Here is a 20,135-nt window from a genome sequence, read left to right as displayed (position 1 = left end):
CTGGGGCCACCTGGTGTAAGGAGAGACTCTGCTGGGGGCACCTGGTGTAAGGAGGGACTCTGCTGGGGGCACCTGATGCCATCTGGTGGCAGGCTACGTGGCAAGTGACACACTCAGGACTCCCATTGATTCGGCATTATGGTGAGTTGAACTATTTTATTTAATATTACAATGTAATAATATAATGCGCTTCAATCTTCCTTATGATGATGATTGAAGAGCAAACACCAGGTGTTTGGCGTATCTTTATCTGCTGATTATTAAATGTTCTGAAATACACATATTTCTATTGTGGTGTATTCTGCTGTCCCTTTACCCCTCCTTTCCTTCCTTCTCTCTCCTTCCCTCCCTATTTTTCTTTCTTTTTTTTTCTCCATCCCTCATTCATCTCGGACTCAAACCACACCCCCTATTAACAATGCCCATTTAAGCTACGACCACCATTTAGCTTGAACCCGCCCATTTTTTGCCGCTTCGCACGCCACATTTTTCTCCTCCCTGCTATGACACACCTTTAACTGAATGCCCCACCCCCAAATTATAAGACCCTGCCTACAAAGTGTCCCTGTACATTTTTGACAATGTTGACAACTATTGACATATCATGATACCTTAATCACATCCATTACAGTCCCCCCTTGAAATGTCTATTTCAATCTGTCCCTGCAAGGCTAGCTCATCTGTCCTCATGTGCCTTGGAACTCTTTTTGCGCTGCACGTTAGACAGGTGATTGCAAGTCGATCACCCGCCTTGCCATATGGAGAGTCGTGTTTACCCACACAGGGATGCACAGGTGCTCTGTGCAGGTAGTCCCATTCATGTCAATTGGGATGCAGCGAACTGTAAGGACAAATATGACATCTCTTCAAGTGTAGGAGCCCCTGGAGCCATCATAAATTTTTTTTTTACAGAATTCTGAGTTTGAAAAAAATAAATAAACAATTTGGACTTTCAAAGGGAGGAGGAAGAGGAGGAAGAAGAGGAAGAATGATGGCCCCAGGGCTCTTAGATACCGGTTGCTTACAATACAGATATATTAAATAATTTGTCCTTTAGTAGCAATTTGAGTAACTTAATTTCTATGCATCTATAGGTTTCTGATACTGTCTTCTGTATCAGTAACAAGTATCATTGTTAGCTTGTTTTGCACACTAGATGGTAAAATTATTACATTTTCTATACATACCCCACCACTGTCATTCTTCACCTATTTTTGGTAATAGGTCTCCATCTTGTGGTGAATTGGAAAATGAAAATGGTTTAAAAAAAATTATACACAATTACGAAACATAATTAAAATTATTTTAGTTTTGGAACACTAATGCCGCGTACACACGACTGTTTTTCGGGTTCTAAAAAATTACGTTTTTTTGTATGTCATTAAAAACGATCGTGTGTGGGCTCCAGAGCATTTTTCACGATCTAAAAAAAATGGGCATTAAAAATTTCGAACATGCTCTATTTTTTGACAATGTTTTTAACGTTGTCGTTTTTAAGGCTGTAAAAAATGGTCGTGTGTGGGCTTTAACAACGTGAAAAAACTGTGCATGCTCAGAAGCAAGTTATGAGACGGGAGTGCTCGTTCTGGTAAAACTACCGATCGTAATGGAGTGAGCACATTCATCACGCTGTAACAGACTGAAAAGCACGAATCGTCTTTAACTAACATGAAATCAGCAAAAGCAGCCCCAAGGGTGGCGCCATCCGAATGGAACTTCCCCTTTATAGTGCCACCGTACGTCACCGCGCTTTGCTAGAGCATTTTTTTTTCACGATCGTGTGTAGGCAAGGCCGTTTTAATGATCGGGTTGTTTTTCTAGACCATTAAAAACGTAATTTTTTAGAACCTGAAAAACGGCCGTGTGTACGCGGCATATGACTTGTAAAAACTTGGTATAGGTTAGTAATACTGAATGCATTGGTATGTTTTATTAAGTTTTTTATTTCTAAAGTAGTTTCCAATAGGAATTGATTTGTCAGTGTTTTATATAGCCTTTTACACAGCTAGAAAAACAGGCTGGAGAAAGGGGTAGTGCCTCTGAAATGTGTCTACTACTACTACACACTTCAAAGTGTTAACGTTTTTAGTCCATCCCATCATTAGAACAATACCAGCTGTACTAAGAAGCACAAAATGAGAATCCAAATCTGGTAAAATGTTTTTAATTCCCCTTGTTTTAGTTTAAACATTATGCAACATTCCCACTTGCAAAGACAGTGAAACATTCAACTATATACAAATTATTCATTATTCGTCTCTTCTGTATAAAATTGTCATGAAGCATTATCCGGCTTTTAGTTCAAGCTGCACTTTTGAATTAATAGAGGTCAGAAATAGGCAAGTATCTCAGGTCGATTACCACCACATTAAAAATCCATTTGCACAGATTAAACATTCTCCATAGAAGATAATGCAATTTTCTAGACTTGATAAGGAGAGGTGTGCAGCAAAAAAAAAAAAAATGCCTCCAAGTTCAAGTATTAACAAAATATATAGCGCCTCTCTTATATAAAATAATATTAGGTCCTTCACAAAAAAAGAGCAGCAGTGTTTTGTTCTGCAGTCAGTTCTCAGCAGCATATCTCTTTGACCTCCTCATCCAGCACTGTCCTTCTGCAGCCACTAGGGGGCGCTCTAGCACAATACTTTTACTGAGTCCTGCACTTCATGCTTTACTTGCGTTCACAGATGGCTTTGGGTCATATCCATACAAGAACGTCGCTGAAATCACAAACATTGCTCCAAAGAAGAACACACTGTGGGGAAAAAAAATAAATGTTTTAGGCAAAAAAATTTGTTTAAAACAGAATGTGTTATCATCTTAGAAGACCTGGATGAAAAGGAAAACAATTAAAACTTGTTAAAAAAATGACCTAAAGCATGGGTGCTTAACCTGTGGCCCTCCAGCTGTTGTGGAACTACAAATCCCACAATTGCAATCCTGACAGGTAGAAGTCCCATGAGGCAAGGCTAACAGGTACAAGCATGACTCCCAAAGGCAGAGGTATGATGGGACTTGTAGTTTTGCAATGTCTGGAGGGCCTCAGGTTGAGCATGATCTTAAAGGGGTTGTAAAAGTAAATGTTTTTTTTCACCTTAATGCATTCTACAATACCGACCGCCCCCATCCCTCCCTTATACTTACCTGACCGCTCGAAAGTCCCGCGATCGCCCCCGACATCCTTTTCGCCGCTCAGCCTGGCTGTTGATTGGTTACAGTGGATGGATTGAAAGCAGCGCAGCCATTGGCTCGCGCTGCTGTCAATCACATCCAATGACGCGGCGCGCCGGGGGGCAGGGCCTAGTGATACAGTGAGCAGCTATGGCCGCCAGCTGTATCACGGGAGCGCGCCCGCAAGAACTCAACACCATGCGAGCTCGCTCGCATGAATGTGTTGAGTTCTTGCGGGGAGGAGCCGAGACAGCCGCCAAGGGACCCCAGAAGACCAGGTTTGGGGCCACTCTGTGCAAAACGAGCTGCAGGAGGTAAGTATAACAAGTTTGTTATTTAAAAAAAAATATATATATCTTTAGTGATCCTTTAAGACCATGTAGGGGCTCATGCACATGGGCACATTCCCCCTTACAGCCTAAACATACTGCCAATTTGGTTCCAATGAGCCCCCGGTGCTCCAGACGCATGTATACAGGCATAAGATCCTGAATGCAGATTGTTCTGAGGCTTAGGCCCTATGTACACGGGACACTGCTAAAAGTACATTCAGAGGCAGTTGGATGCTTTTTCAACTGCCCCTGAACTCATTCAATGTTATCCTATGTGACCTTGTACACAGTCTCGTTTATTGACGTTTTTAGGCAGTTGCGTTTAACAGAGTTTCTTTGAAAGCCAAAAAATGGGTTCAGACACCGAAGATTTCCACGTTTCAGATGCCAAACGTGACTAAACGCGGTAACCGGCGTTTAGCAGCGTTTCGTTTATAGCCGTTTTTTGGCCATTTAAAAAAAAAAGCATTTTTTGAAACGCTTCTAAACGCAAAACGCAGCATGTAAACGCGTGACTTACTATCTGTCAAGTTAAATCGTTCAGGAGCAGTTGTAAAAACGTCCCGTGTGCATGGAGCCTTACTTCTATACTCATGCACTACTATACATAAATAGTGGTACAAACCTATATCCAAATGGTTACAGCACTACACCTTTATTTCAATGTGTTAACCTAAAATAATATCTCTCAATTATTAAATCCAAAACAGCTGAAAAATTCCCACTAGTAGCTTATGTGTATATACAATATTCATCTGACACCTATAGATTATCTGCAGATTTCCTATGGTTAGATGGAAAAAGATGTACTCTAAACTGTGTGGATGGAGGAATCTCCCACTGGGCCAAGCTTCAGTATCTTGCTAGTCGGCCCCGCTGGCTCTCAACCTAAACAATGCCTGCACCCAATCAGGATGTTAGGGTATTGTGAGAGCCAACGGGGCTGACTAGCAAGATATGGAAGCTTGGGCCAGTGGGAGATTCTTCCATCCACACAGTTCAGTGTAGATGGAGGAATCTGTTGCACTTTTTCCATCTGACCATAGAAAATCTGCAGATAATCTATAGTTGTATGGCCAGTCTAAGGCATTAACCTGCCTACAGCCGCCTACACCCATTCATATCTATGAGCTCTCTGGCAGCAAAGTACATAAGGCGTTAACATTGTAAGGAGAAATGCGCCCATCTGCATGAGCCCCAATACTCTTTATAAACTATACACTTTTAGGTGGATTCAGATAGACTTAGGCTGGCGTATCAGTAGATACGCCAGCCTAAGTCTGAATCTGCGCCGACGCAAATTTAAGCATATTCTGGTAACCAGATACACTTAAATTAGGCTCAGATACGAGCGGCGTGAGTGTCTTACACCGTCCTATCCTAAAGTGTACTTTTTAGGCTGACCGCTAGGTGACACTTCCATTGCGGTCGGCCTAGAATATGTAAATGCGTAGATACGCAGATTCACGAACGTACGCTTGCATGACGCAGTAAAGATACGCCGTTTACGTAACGCACTTTCAGGCCTAAAGTTATTCCATCAAATAGCTGGAATAGTAATGTTAAGTATGGCCGTCGTTCCTGCGTCGAAATTTGAAAACTTTACGTTGTTTGCGTAAGTCGTCCGTGAATAGAGCTGGACGTAATTTACGTCCACGTTGAAACCAATAGGACAATGCAGCGTACTTTGCCGCAATGCACACTGAGATATGTACACGGACGGCGCATGCGCCGTTCGTAAAATATGTCAATCACGTCAGGTCACGCTCCATTAGCATAAAACATGCCCCCTCAGCTGAATTTGAATTATGCGCACTTACGCCTGCCCGATTTACGCTACGCCGCCCTAACTTAGCAGGCAAGTACTTTGTGAATCATGTACTTGCCTCGCTAACTTACGGCGGCGTAGTGTAAATGCCATACGCTACGCCGCCGCAACTATGCGCCCGCCTACCTGAATCCACCTATTTATATTATATCCCTGCATTCTGAAGAATGAGCTGAATACATATTGAACACCTGACTTTCCTCAGCAGCATTTAGGAGTGCTTATTCCATGACAGATGGCATCATGAACGTCCAGAACATACAATAAGAAGTCACCGGCACTCCAATAAGTCATTTTAACCATTTATTGTTAACATTTAAAATTGGCCAGACAAAGAATATCAAACCAAAAATTTTAATTGCAAGGTTTGTTAAGTTATAGAATTGTTAATGTGGTCAAACTGATGTTGGTTTTCAATCACAGAGAAAATGTGAACGAGCGGGATGGAAAATCCATTCACTCCAAAACTGAATGTTAACCACTTCAATACAGGGCACTTTTACCCCCTTCCTGCCCAGGTCAATTTTCAGCTTTCAGCGCTGCCACACTTTGAATGACAACTGCGCGGTACCCAAAAGACCCCCCCCCCCCCCCCCACACACACACACACACACACACACACACACACACACACACACAAATAGAGCTTATGGTTATTTTTTGCTAGACAAATTTAAAAAAAAGACCAGCATTTTTGAAAAAAAAATTGGGTTTTTTTTGGTTATAAAATGTTGTAAATAAGTATGTTTTCTTCCCAATGATGGGCAGGCACTAATATGCAGCACTGATGGGCAATTATGAACACTAATGGGCGACACTAAGGCATTACTGATGGGTACTGATTGTCATTTGATATTGGCACTGAGTAGCATCTGTGATAGGCACCGATTGGCATCAGAGGTGGGCACCTCTGATAGGGCTGAGCTGATAATCAATGCGCTGATTATCAGCGCAGACTCACCCCTGTCAGGAGAGCCGCCGATTGGCTCTCCTTTGCTCATGCCTTCCTGGTTACCGCTGTGATTAGTCACAGCTGATCACGTGGTAAACAGCCTACGTCATAGGCTCTTTATGGAGATCAAGATGCGGTGCCTCAGAGCCCCTGGGGGCACGCGCAAGCCAATTATCCTGCTGGACATCATAGGTCACCCAGTTAGGATAACTGATCCCTTGCCCGGCCGTCATTCTGCTATAGGCCAGACAGGATGTGGTTAAAAGCAAACTTATTCTTAATAATGTCATTCAACGTGTAGATGAGAAATTTTGTATGAACATTCGTTTGAAAACCTACTAGTGTTTGAGCAGCTTTAGGCCTAGTTCACACATGTTCCAACTTGTACAAGAGTAGTGTAAACAGCAATTTTAAAGCACCATCTTAAATCGCAGTGCTGTCACTTTAACTACTTGCCGACCTGCCACCGTCGTTTTACGGCGGCAGGTTGGCTCCCCTGCACGAGAGCCCGTAGCTCTACGTCGGCTCTCTAGCAGGATACTAGGGGCGCGCGCTCGCCCCCGAGTCCCATGCTCGGCGGGCGCGATCGCCGCAGGGCACCCGCGATTGCTCGTTACAGAGCGGGGACCGGGAGCTGTGGGTGTAAACACACAGCTCCCGGTCCTGTCAGGGGGGGAAATGCTGATCCTCTGTTCATACATCGTACAGATGTACAGAACAGAAGATCAGTGATTTCCCCTAGTGAGGCCACCCCCCCCCCCCCCACAGTAAGAACACACCCAGGGAACATACTTAACCCCTTCCCCGCCCTCTAGTGTTAACCCCTTCCCTGCCAGTGGCATTTTTATAGTAATCCAATGCATTTTTATAGCACTGATCGCTATAAAAATGCCAATGGTCCCAAAAATGTGTCAAAAGTGTCCGAAGTGTCCGCCATAATGTCGCAGTACCGAAAAAAACCGCTGATCGCCGCCATTACTAGTAAAAAAAAAATATTAATAAAAATGCCATAAAAATACCCCCTATTTTGTAAACGCTATAACTTTTGCGCAAACCAATCAATAAACGCTTATTGCGATTTTTTGACGAAAAATATGTAGAAGAATACGTATCGGCCTAAACTGAGGAAAAAAACGTTTTTTTTATATATTTTTGGAGGATATTTATTACAGCAAAAAGTAAAAAATATTATTTTTTTTCAAAATTGTCGCTCTATTTTTGTTTATAGCGCAAAAAATTAAAACCGCAGGAGGTGATCAAATACCACCAAAAGAAAGCTCTATTTGTGGGGGAAAAAGGACGGCAATTTTGTTCGGGAGCCACGTAGCACGACCGCGCAATTGTGAGTTAAAGCGACGCAGTCCCAAATCGCAAAAAGTGCTCTGGTCTTTGGGCAGCAATATGGTCCGGGGGTTAAGTGGTTAAACAATTGGCTAGCAGGCTTCACCTTAAAAGTGACAGTCAGCAGTCCCGTTAACATGTATTTAACATTGCAAAACTGGAGCCTAAAGGGTGCCTAACCCCTTCACGCCCAAGGGTAAAACAAAACCAACATGCCTAAACACAATTTAGCAACCGATGTGTGTTAGCAAAACTGTACATATGGTCACAACTACTTAGTGTATCTAGGTGGATTGTAGCAGTTTTTTTCAGTACAAATTGGGCTTTCTTTTGGTGGCAAATGGTAATGGATATCTGATTTTTTTTTCCTTTTATCATTATCAAAAAAGAAAACTTAAAATGTAGTTTTATATTTCTTACAATATCATAATTTACCAAAAAACACTCCAAAAATAAATTATCCTGCTCCTGACGATCGCAGCAATACCACATACCAGCCCAGAAACAATGGTGCGCATTTTACTTGCTTATTCTGCCTAAAACACATCGACACTTAAGGGTCGATTTACTAAAACTGGAGAGTGCAAAATCTGGTGCAGCTCTGTACAGAAACCAATCAGATCCCAGGTTCTTTTTGTCAAAGCTTAATTGAAAAGGCTGAAGCTGATGCAGAGCTACATCCGATTTTGCACTCTCCAGTTTTAGCAAAATCAACCCGACAGACACTGATAGCAATAATAAAAATATAAATTTTACCCAAAATATCTCCTCTGTGACCTTTGGCTCCTGACCTTGGTAAACCTTGATCTGGATATTTTTTCTTTATTTAAAAATGTTATTATATTATATACACATTTATTTTTTTTACACACACTTTGGTTTGTTTACATTTTCTTCTCCTGCAACCCTAGAAGATACAATGTATCTTTTTCATTCAGAAGAGGAAATAAACAAAAGGTGTAGGCTCACAGTGATTGATCACTGTGACAGCCAATCATCAGAGGCTATCACAGCGATCCGGTGACCCAGTATAGATAGTCCCTGGTCCCGATTTTTAGTACGAGACCCGGGGTTCTTGGTGGGAGCTCTGCGCTCCCAGCACAGAGACCGGGCTCTCACCAAGAGCTCTGGGTCTCATATGAACAATCTGACCTGGGACTGTCCATCCTGGGCCACTGGATTGCTGTGATAGCTCTGTGAAATGTGCGACACAACAGGGCACAGTGATTATGTGTCACAGAATTAAATGAAGTACATTTGTGGAGATCTTCAATATCATTCAGATTAATAGGAGTTGGCTAGAAATAACTGAAATACAATGAATGTGATGAATATGATTTTACACTCTGAACATAGGTATGCTTTAATGTCCCATAGATGACCCAAGAGTCTTCCTGAGAAAGAGACCAGTGTGGCCCTTCCCATATTCCTTGTCGGCATATACTGTACACATGCAGAACACATAATTGGCCTAAAATGTTTCCCTTTTTCTTCCAGCAGCATACTACTATACAGGAGATTGTCGGAGACTGAGATTAAAGGGGTTGTAAAAGGTTTGTTTTTTATTTTTCTTAGTTCCTTTAAGCTAGTGCATTGTTGGTTCACTTACCTTTTCCTTCGATTTCCCTTCTAAATGTTTTTTTTTTTCCTTTGTCTGAATTTCTGGGGGTTAGTCAGTGTGCTCGCCCCCTCCTTTGGGACTACATCCCTGCAGTGAACATTTACAGTGTCTCCCCGCAAGGATGTAGTCCCAAGGGAGGGGGCGAGCATACTGACTAACCCCCAGCCCAACCTGGATCCCCCATGACACAAGCTGATGCTTCACAATTCTAAGGGTCCTAGGGAGACCAGATACTGCCATCTGCTGGACACTGCAGGGTTACGTCCCACATGACCTGTCAAAATCATGTGACTGGCTTCTCCTTCAATCATGGCATTGAAAAGCTGCAGGAGAGGCTGACGAGTCACATGACCAGGTTTTCCTGTTCCCAGCTTTAACACCCACTTCAGTTTTTATTATTATATATATATTTTTTTTTAAGCAGCAGCATGGCCGCTTTATAATTTGATCCCTGAGAGTTATAAAAATGTGACTATACCTTGTGGGTACAAAGTCTTGAAGCCAAAAATAAGAAATTAGTGTTGAAAGTATGATTGAGAGAGATGTGGCGAAGCCCTTCAGGATGTTATCAGCATATTTAATAACAGCGGCAATGACCAATCCGCCTAGAGCCTGAAGAAAAAGGAAACAAGAAAAGATATGTCATTTATACATCAGGCCCACTATGGTTGCTTGGTACTACATATATTTATTAAGTCTTTAGGATCAGTAGTATTATATCTTATATTATAACCAGTAGCAGTTTTTATGATTTGTCTACTATATATATATATATTTCTTTTTACACATAAATGATTGGGTATTTGGCACAGAGTATATATAGGTTATGGTAGAAGTAGCACAACGCTGAATCATATACAGGCTCTCCTCACTTAACGACCAGGTTTCGTTCCAACTAATTAGTCGTTAAACAAGGAGCCACAACTACCATATAATATATTTTTTATATATATATATATATATATATATATATATATATATATATATATATATATATATATATATATATATATATATATATATATATATATATACACACATACATATATATACACACATACACACATACATAAGCAGAGTTTTTTAGCCCTTTTTTTAGGGCTGAAAATACACCCCTCTGCTTATACTCGAGTCAGTGTACCTGAAGGGCCACGAGCGTCCATTGTTTAAAAGTCGCGGCTTCCCCCTGGTCCCTTCCGTGATAGGCGTTCCCCAGCAGACACCGTGTTCAGTGTTCTGCCAATCACGGACGTCTTTTCATCCTCGGACAAGAGAACGTCCGTGATAGGTGGAACACTGATAGGTGGAACACTGGATTCAGAAAGATCAGCGGATCTTTCGGCTGGCGTAACGTATCTCAGATACGTTACGCCGCCGTAAATTTGGGCGCAAGTTCCGTATTCAGAAAGAACTTGCGCCCTAAGTTACGGCGGCTTAACGTACGTGGGCCGGCGTAAGCCCGCCTAATTCAAATGGGGATGTTGCGGGCGTGTTTTATCTAAATTTAACATGACCCCGCGTATTTGACGTTTTTTGTGAACGGCGCATGCGCCGTTCGTGAAAAAATCCCAGTGCGCATGCTCGAAATTCCGCCGCAAATCGTCAATGCTTTAGACGTGAACGTAACTTACGTACAGCCCTATTCGCGAAAGACTTACGCAAATGACGTAAAAATTTCTAAATTAGACACGGGAACGACGTCCATACTTAACATTGCGTACGCCTCATAAGAGCAGGAGCAACCTTACGCCGAAAAAGCCTAACGTAAACGACGTAACAAAATAGCGACGGGCGTACGTACGTTTGTGAATCGGCGTATCTACCTAATTAGCATATTCCTTGTGTAAATCGACGGAAGCGCCACCTAGCGGCCAGTGTACATATGCAGCCTAAGATACGATGTTGTAAGACACTTACAACAGTCGGATCTTAGGGAAATCTATGCGTAACTGATTCTATGAATCAGGCGCATAGATACGACGGCGTATCTGGAGATACGCCGTCGTATCTCCTACCTGAATCCGGCCCAGTGTCTGCTGGGAAACCGAGTTCAAGGATGAGAAGACGTCCGTGATAGGCTGCTGGGAAACGCCTATCATGGAACGGACCAGAAGGAGATCGCGACTTTAAAACAATGAATGGACGCCCGCAGCCTGTAAAAATCTCAGGTACATGACTCCGGCACAGGGAGGCTGCAATGGGCACAGTGGCAATGGGCACAGTGAGGTGGCAATGGAAACAGTAAGGCATGCAAATGGGAATTGTTGACCCTCTTTTCAGCTTACAGTGGCTGCTGCATTCTCACCCTAGGCTTATACTTGAGTCAATACGTTTTCCCAGTTTTTTGGGGTACAATTAGGTACCTCGGCTTATACTCGAGTATATACGGTAATCAATATTTTAAGCATTCTTAACTACTGTACTGTATTGTGAAAAAAAAGATCTAAACACAAAACTCCAGCTTAATGACGTTGTTATAATTTGCATAAGTACAGAACACAAACAACAATTCTGTACTGTAGGTCGTTCGGGTGGGGAGAGCTGGTCGTAAATCCGAGCGATCGTTAAACAGGTAAATCAATAAAGTGGTTGTAAACTCATTACAACCACTTTAACCTACAGATAAGCCTAGATTAAAGCTTACTTGTAGGTGCAAGAACTATCTCCCAAACCTAAAAGGTTTAGGAGATATTTGCAGAAATGGCGGCACCGATGTCTATGGCGCATGTACCGTAGACATCGGGCGCAGGCACACAGAGTGCCGCTTCCAACGGCGATCATGCGGTTAGTGGCGTCACCCGCGCGAGTGCTCTGGCCAGTCACAGCGCCGGAGCAGCAATACCCGGAAGTCACTCCGGGTATCATAGCGGTGACAGAGAAGGTGACCAAAGAACGCTTCATGGGCTTTCGATTTCAGGTAAGTAATTCATAATGAGCTAGTATGCTATACATACTAGCTCATTATGCCTTTGTCTTGCAGGGTGTTTTATTTTATTTTTTAGAGAGGGTTTACTTCCTCTTTAAATTAGGTGTATCTGTATGATGTTTTGATTAGATGTAGGAACACAGATATATGAAGCACCTCTGTGTTTGTTTTTTCTTCTTTTATGATTTTCTTTTCTTCTTTAACCACTTAAGGACCCCTTCACGCGATATACGTCAGCAGAATGGCATGGCTGGGCACATCAACGTATATGTACGTTGCCCTTTAAACCCAGCCATGGGGTCGCGCGCCCGCAGAGAGCTCCCGCGACCCGGTCCGAAGCTCCGTGACCGCGGACCCGATTGCCGCTGGAGTCCTGCGATCGGTCCCCGGAGCTGAAGAACGGGGAGAGCCGTGTGTAAACACGGCTTCCCCGTTCTTCACTGTGGCGGCGTCATCGATCGTGTGATCCCTTTTATAGGGGGACACAATCGATGACGTCACACCTACAGCCACACCCCCCTACAGTTGTAAACACACTTGAGGTCACACATAACCCCATCAGCACCCCCTGTGGTTAACTCCCAAACTGCAATTGTCATTATCACAATAAACAATGCATTTTAAATGCATTTTTTGCTGTGAAAATGACAATGGTCCCAAATATGTGTCAAAATTGTCCGAAGTGTCCGCCATAATGTCGCAGTCACGAAAAAAATCGCTAATCGCCGCCATTAGTAGTAAAAAATGTTTTTTTTATAAAAATGCAATAAAACTATCCCCTTTTTTGTAAACGCTATAAATTTTTCGCAAAGCAACCGATAAACGCTTATTAGTAGAATAGGTAGAAGAATACGTATCGGCCTAAACTGAGGAAAAGAAAAATATTTTTATATATTTTTTGGGGATATTTATTATAGCAAAAAGTAAAAAATTTTGATTTTTTTAAAATTGTCGCTCTATTTTTGTTTATAGCACAAAAAATAAAAAACGCAGAGGTGATCAAATACCACCAAAATAAAACTCTATTTGTGGGAAAAAAAGGACGTCAATTTTGTTTGGGAGCCACGTCGCACGACCGCGCAATTGTCAGTTAAAGCGACGCAGTGCCGAATCGCAAAAAGGGGCAAGGTCCTTTAGCTGCATTTTGGTCCGGGTCTTAAGTGGTTAATCCACCAATTTTATTACTTTAGAGGTAAATACAGTGCATGAGTGTTTTTGATATTTTAATGCTCACTCACTGTACTGTATTCTATGGTGAAGCAGTGTTGTCACCTGACGATTGGACCACAAACACCTCCCCCTCCCCTCTATTACATAACAAAAGATTGCTTGGAAAGTTGATATGTAAAGAGCAAAGGATGGCCGCAACTCCCGACCAGCTCAGGTGAACAAACGATAAAAATCGGCCTCAGCCAACATTTCTCCACCACACACCCCGATGCATTTCACCCCGCCCACTGAATCTTAGTTCTACTGTAGGACTAAACCCCCGCTGGGCGGGGCAAAATGCATCAGGGTGTGTGATGTGGTGGAGACATGTTGGCTGAGGCCGCTTCTTATCGTTTGTTCACCTGGGCTGGTCAGGAGTGGCGGCGATACTTTCCTCTTTACATTTATTAGCCCTCTGGATTGGTATTAGGATAGGCCTGCACCCCATGCTCTGGGACCCCTCTACTTTGAGCAGCGCCAAAGTAATACAACAGATCACAGTTTGAAAGTAGATACATTTGGATGAGATTTCAGATTACTACACATAAAGTTTCAAGAACATAGGATTTGTGAGCTCTGACAATGAAGAGTCCTGTCTGACACTACAACCGTTTCAAGAAGACGTTGAAAAGAGCAATTTGGAGTTACAGTACAGAAAGTGTAGCATTTCATAGGAACTAATGAGGATTTATTAAAGCAGTGATTTAAACTCTGATTGGTTGCTGTGGTGTTCTGCTGCAATTTAAATCATGGATATATATTTGAACAAAAATGATTTGCCGCTTTGTACACCGATCTGTGACATTCACACACAGCTGGATGATTCACAACTATGACAATGAAAGCAAAAGTGCGATCTACTACCTGAAGGGCTACGACTGTCCAGGTCAGGTTATTGTAGCCCTGAAAGAAGCCTTCCTTTGAAACCCGATCACCGTCATAAATAAATACTCCCATCAGACCAAATATCCCGCCAAAGAAACCTATAAGGGAGGCAAACATGAGATCCAAAAAATTATACAGCAATTTAGATGATCTAACAAAGAAATTGACTAGAAATTTGCATATATTGTGCCCGAGGTACCCAAAGGTTTATCAAGCCCCCTAAAACTCAGTGAGACAGTAGAATGGAGAATGCATTGCTGTCATAACTGCATCCAATTGCATATTGAAGTTTGCTTTTTAAGGCTTTCTTTCTTTAATTTTCACCTGGGATCTGGCTAGTAAGCCTGTTCTTTTTTACCACTTGCTTATTGGGCACATATACCCCCTTCCTGCCAAGGTGAAATTTTAAGCTTTCGACACTGTCATGCTTTGAATGACAATTGCGCGGTCGTGCGACGTGGCTCCCAAAAAAAAATGACGTCCATTTTTTCCCACAAATAGAGCTTTCTTTTGGTGGTATTTGATCACCTGTGCAGGTTTTTTTTGCGCTATAAACAAAAATAGAGCGACAATTTTGAAAAAAAATACAATATGTTTTACTTTTTGCTATTATAAATATCCCATTTAAAACAAAAAAAAAAAACTATTTTTTTTCAGTTAAGTACGATATGTATTCTTCTACATATTTTTGGTAAAAAAATAAAAAAATAAATCGCAATAAGCGTATAGTGATTGGTTTGCACAAACGTTATAATGCCTACAAAATAGGGGATAGAATTATTATTTTTCTTTTTTACTAGTAATGGCGGCAATTTGTGTCACGTCTGCTATATTACGGCAGACACATCGGACACTTTTGACACATTTTTGGAACAGTGCTATAAAAATGCACCGATTACTGTATAAATGTGACTGGCAGGGAAGGGGTTAACACTAGGGGGCGATCAAGGGGTTAAATATGTTCCCTGCTAGGTGATACTTACTGTGAGGGGACTAACTGTGGGAGGTGACCGATGGTTGTCCCTATGTACAAGGAACACACCATTGGTCTCCTCTCCCTAACAGGACGTGGATCTCTGTGTTTACACACAGAGATCCACGTCCCTGGCTCTGTGACTGACGATCGCGGGTGCCTGTCGGACATCGCGGCCGACAGGCACGCGCATGGCAGATTAGAGCCACCTTGTGGCTGTAAAGAGTCGGCGGCCGGATGGCAGGTGGTTAAACAGAACAAGCGGTCCTTCAGATATAGCAGTTAGAGGGTTGAGACTATCTATTTAACACTAATAGGGGTTCTTCTAATGGTCAGATTTTATGTATTTACATGAAACCTTTGTTTGTGTATTAAAATCTGCCAATACAATTAACACTCCCCTCCCCACAGACCGGCAATGTTGCTGTCCAAAGATTTCACTGTTGCTTCTTCATCCAGGGTGGGAGCACGCTAATATAGGAGGTCTGTTACTGACCAGATCACCAAGTGAAAATAAAAAAGGGAAAAAGGCCTCAACATCTAATGTTTTTTTACCTTAATGTATTCTCTGTATGAAGGTAAAAAACCTGAGTGCAGACCCCCCTATACTTAAAGGGGTTGTAAAGGACATTTTTTTCCCTAAATAGATTCCTTTACCTTAGTGCAGTCGTCCTTCACTTACCTCATCCGATTTTGCTTTTAAATGTCCTTATTTCTTCTGAGAAATGCTCACTTCCTGTTCTTCTTTCTAACTACACACCGTATTGCGAGGCTTTCCTCCTGGTGTGGAGAAAGCCTCTTGAGGGGGAAGGGGGCGAGCAGGAGTGTCAGGATGCCCACCAACACACAGCTCCTTTCTTCATCTGCAAAGTAGAGAGTGTCCTGACACTCCTGCTCGCCCCCTCCCCCCTCAAGAGGCTTTCTCCACACCAGGAAGAAAGCCTCGCAATACGGTGTGTAGTTAGACAGAAGAACAGGAAGTGAGCATTTCTCAGAAGAAATAAGGACATTTAAAAGCAAAATGGAAGGATGAGGTAAGTGAAGGAGGACTGCACTAAGGTAAAGGAAGCGATTTAGGGAAAAAAAAAATTCCTTTACAACCCCTTTAAATGAGACCGATCTTGATTCAGCACTATGCATGAGAGCAGCAGCTCTCTGCTCTTTCCCTCCTCAAATGCTAATGCCTTGAACACATGATCGTATGTATGCTCCCTAGCTGTTTTCTCAACGAAAAAACTGGCCGCAAAAAAAATTGAAACCAGCTCTTTTTTCTCGTCGTGTTTCACATCAGTCTTTTTCTCGTTGCGAAAAACGTGTGTATGCCTTTCCGAGTTGAAAAAAATGTGCATGCTCAGAATCAAGTATGAGACGGGAGCACTCGTTCTGGCAAAATTAGCGTTTGTAATGGAGAAAGCACATTCGTCACGCTGTAACGGACTGAAAAGCACGAAGACTGAAAAGTGTGAATCATCTCTCACCAAACTAAAGCGTCCCTCATAAAACTTTAAAGCACCGACTATGGAAATGAGTTGCCATTTCATGGGCATGCACAATTTTAAAGCTTGACATGATGTGTATCCATTTACTTGGTGCGCCCTCATCCTTGGAATTACCATTGCATTAAAATTGTGCAAAAAAAAATTGGAACTACCACTATTTTATTCTACAGGATGTCGGCTTTCAGAAAATATATGTTTTAGGATCCTTTCACACGTGCGGACCGTTCGTCCATTTTTTCATACGTCCGTTTACGGACTGCAATGCTTTCCAATGGGATAGCGTACGTTAGCGGATGAGCATCCGCTAACGTCCGTTAACATCCGTCTCCGTTAAGCTCAGTTTTTTGAGCGGAAGAAAACCCTATTTTTCTTCCGTCAAAAAAACGGAACGGACGAAAAACGGATGTTAGCGGACGATCCGTTTAACATCCGATCCGCTAACATCCGTTTTTCATTAAAATATGTAATAAAAATAAAGTTCTAACAAAAAAAAAAAAAACGGATGAAAAAACGGATGAAAAACGGATGACAACTGATGAAAAACGGATCAACTGATGATAAAAAACTGATCTAAAAAACGGTCCGCACGTGTGAAAGGACCCTTAGGGTTTTAATCTTCAGACCTAATTTTTATTTATTTTTTTAATGCATGCAAAAAGGGTTAAGCAATATAGAATAAATATTGTCTGATCAGAACTATCACTTGCAACAGCTCTGCTACTATGGCTGAAAGGTTGGTATGTGTAGGTAGGTGTGCACATTTAACATTACAATTGCTGGGAACTTACCAAGCTGTATATTCCTAATCCATACTGACTGCTTAGTCTCCTTAAGGATCTTTTCGAAGTAGACACCAGCAAACCCGCTTGAAAAGCAAGCAGTGAGGACAGCCATAAGCCCAACAAACCGCGAACCCACAGATACTTCTTTTGAAGGAGAACTAAGAGTATCCGATGGCCACTAAAAAAGTAAAAATCACAGAAAAGATATACATAAAATAAGATTATTTCTAAAATAAATTATTTTGATTTATCATACATACAGCAAAAAAAAAAAAAAGCTGATCGCTGCCATTACTAGTAAAATAAATAAAAATACAAAAATCTATCCCCTATTTTGTAGACGCTATAAATTTTGTGCAAACCAATCAATATACGCTTATTGGGATTATTATTTTTTTTACAAAAAATAGGTAGAAAAATACATATTGACCTAAACTGATGAAGAAATTACAAAATACCACCAAAAGAAATCTCCATTTATTGGGGTTTGAAAAAAAAAAATAGACATTAATTTTATTTGGGTACATTGTCGCACGACCGTGCAATTGTCAGTTAAAGTAACGCAGTGTTGTATCGCAAATAATGGTCTGGTCATTAAGGGGGTAAAACCTTTTAGGGGATGAAGTGGTTAAAAAATGATGTGCAGTGATAGCAGAAATCAAAGAGGAGCGGTTGGCCAAATCAAGCATCCCTGAAAACTTAGGGCCAGATTCACAAAAGAGATACGACGGCGTATCTCCTGATACGCCGTCGTATCTCTGTTTCTATCTATGCGACTGATTCATAGAATCAGTTACGCATAGATATCCATAGGATCCGGCAGGTGTAATTGTTTTACACTGTCGGATCTTAGGATGCAGTACCGCGGCCGCCGCTGGAGGGAGTTTGCGTCGTAAACCAGCGTCGGGTATGCAAATTAGGAGTTACGGCGAACCACGATGGATTTTCGCGTTCGCTACATCGCCGCTAGTCTAGTTTCCCGTCGCAAAGTTAGTCGTCGTTTTAGGTGCCCTAACTTTACACAGCAATCGTATTGCTGTATAAAGTATGGCCGTCGTTCCCGCGTCAAAATTAAAAAATGAACGTCGTTTGCGTAAGCCGTCCGGGAATACGGAATTACGCTACGCGCGTCGCCGTTCGAAAAAATTACGTCACTGCGTGCAAAGCACGATGGGAATTGCGAAACGGAGCATGCGCAGTAGGTCCGGCGCGGGAGCGCGCCTAATTTAAATGGCACACGCCCATTTGAATTGGCCCGCCTTGCGCCGGACGTCTTTACGATACACCGCCGCAAGTTTCCAGGTAAGTGCTTTGTGGATCGGGCACTAAAACTGAAAACTTGCGGCGGTGTAACGTAAACGGCTTACGTTACACCGGCGCTATTGTACGTGAATCTGGCCCACAAAGCCCATCTCTGGGGAATCTAAAAATCCTCCCTTGTGGTGCTTCACCTATATTTTAATTACCGGATCCTCACTCTTCTGGCAGCCAGCGCTCTCCTTGTCTCCTCTATGCTCTTGCTTGTAGAATGTCCCTTGGTGTCATCATGTCCAATACAGAGGGCAAGCAACAAGTGGAGCATAGGAGAGAAGAGGGGGACAATGCTGGTCTTTCAGCCTGGAGGGAGCATGCACAAGTAGGGGATTAGGCAATAAAAAGTTCTTCTTCTGGTACCATGCACACAATTAAAACATTTAAAGTAATGCTAAAACAATTTCTGTATGTGGATGATGACACTAATTTGTTTAACCACTTGCCTACTAGGCACTTTCACCACCTTCCTGCCCAGGCCAATTTTCATCTTTCAGCAGTGAGGCACTTTGAATGACAATTGCGCGGTCATGCAACACTGTACCCATGTGACATTTTTTTTCACACAGATGGAGCTTTTTTTGGATGGTTTTTAACCACTTGCCAACTAGCTGCCGTCATACTGCGGCACGTTGGCTCTATTGTGCAATAGATACAGTTGGCACGCCGCAATGTCCGCCAGCCACCCGCAATCACTCCATAAAAAGAGCCAAAATGGGGGATCTGTTAGAGCTGCACAATTAATCTGTAAAAAATCGTGATCTCGATTTAACCCCCCTGATGATCTCCAATGCAGAGTTTGCTGATTCTTTCATATAACAAGTGGAGAGACTTATCTGCTCACTCAGCTGTCAAAATAAAAAATCTGCCACGTTTTTAAACAGGAAACATTGTAACTAATGCTTCCTTCTTAGATCAAAAGGGATAAACTTCTGTGTGTGTAAAAATAAAAAAAATAAAAATCGGGCAGTCTGCCAAGTTTGTAACAACATGAAACATTGTAACTAACTTCCTTCTTAGAGAAAACTTCTGTGTGTAAATGCAGGAAGTTTAACCACTTAAAGTTCAAATCTTTTTCTGACACACGTTTCTTAAAGGGGAGGGGGCGAGCAGGACACTCCACACCAGGGAGAAAGCCTTGCATTACTGTGTGGAGTTACAGACAGAAGAACAGGAAGTGAGGATTTATCAGAAGAAATAAGGACATTTAAAAGCAAAATTGAAGGATTAGGTAAGTGAAGGCGGACTGCGCTAAGGTAAAGGAAGCTATTTAGGGGGAAAAAAATTTAACCTTTACAACCC

General features: G+C 42.2%; 1 protein-coding gene across 2 annotated transcripts in view; it reads right to left on the bottom strand.

Annotated features, from left to right (window-relative positions):
• Window positions 1-2,148: 2,148 nt before the first annotated feature.
• Window positions 2,149-20,135, bottom strand: part of SLC35A3 (solute carrier family 35 member A3) — a 94,640-nt gene continuing 76,653 nt past the window's right edge. For both annotated transcript variants that reach the window (XM_040360189.1, XM_040360188.1), the window contains exons 5-8: window positions 17,529-17,700; window positions 14,248-14,366; window positions 9,727-9,860; window positions 2,149-2,758 (exon numbers count right to left, since the gene is read on the bottom strand). In XM_040360189.1, coding sequence (XP_040216123.1) covers window positions 2,668-2,758; window positions 9,727-9,860; window positions 14,248-14,366; window positions 17,529-17,700 — 516 coding nt within the window. In that variant the 3' untranslated portion in view covers window positions 2,149-2,667. The remainder of the gene's footprint in view (window positions 2,759-9,726; window positions 9,861-14,247; window positions 14,367-17,528; window positions 17,701-20,135) is intronic.

Source organism: Rana temporaria, chromosome 7 (assembly GCF_905171775.1).
Source record: "Rana temporaria chromosome 7, aRanTem1.1, whole genome shotgun sequence".
Classification (NCBI taxonomy): domain Eukaryota; kingdom Metazoa; phylum Chordata; class Amphibia; order Anura; family Ranidae; genus Rana; species Rana temporaria.
The sequence above is the reverse complement of the archived record's forward strand: the minus strand, read 5'-3'. Positions and strand labels throughout refer to the sequence as shown.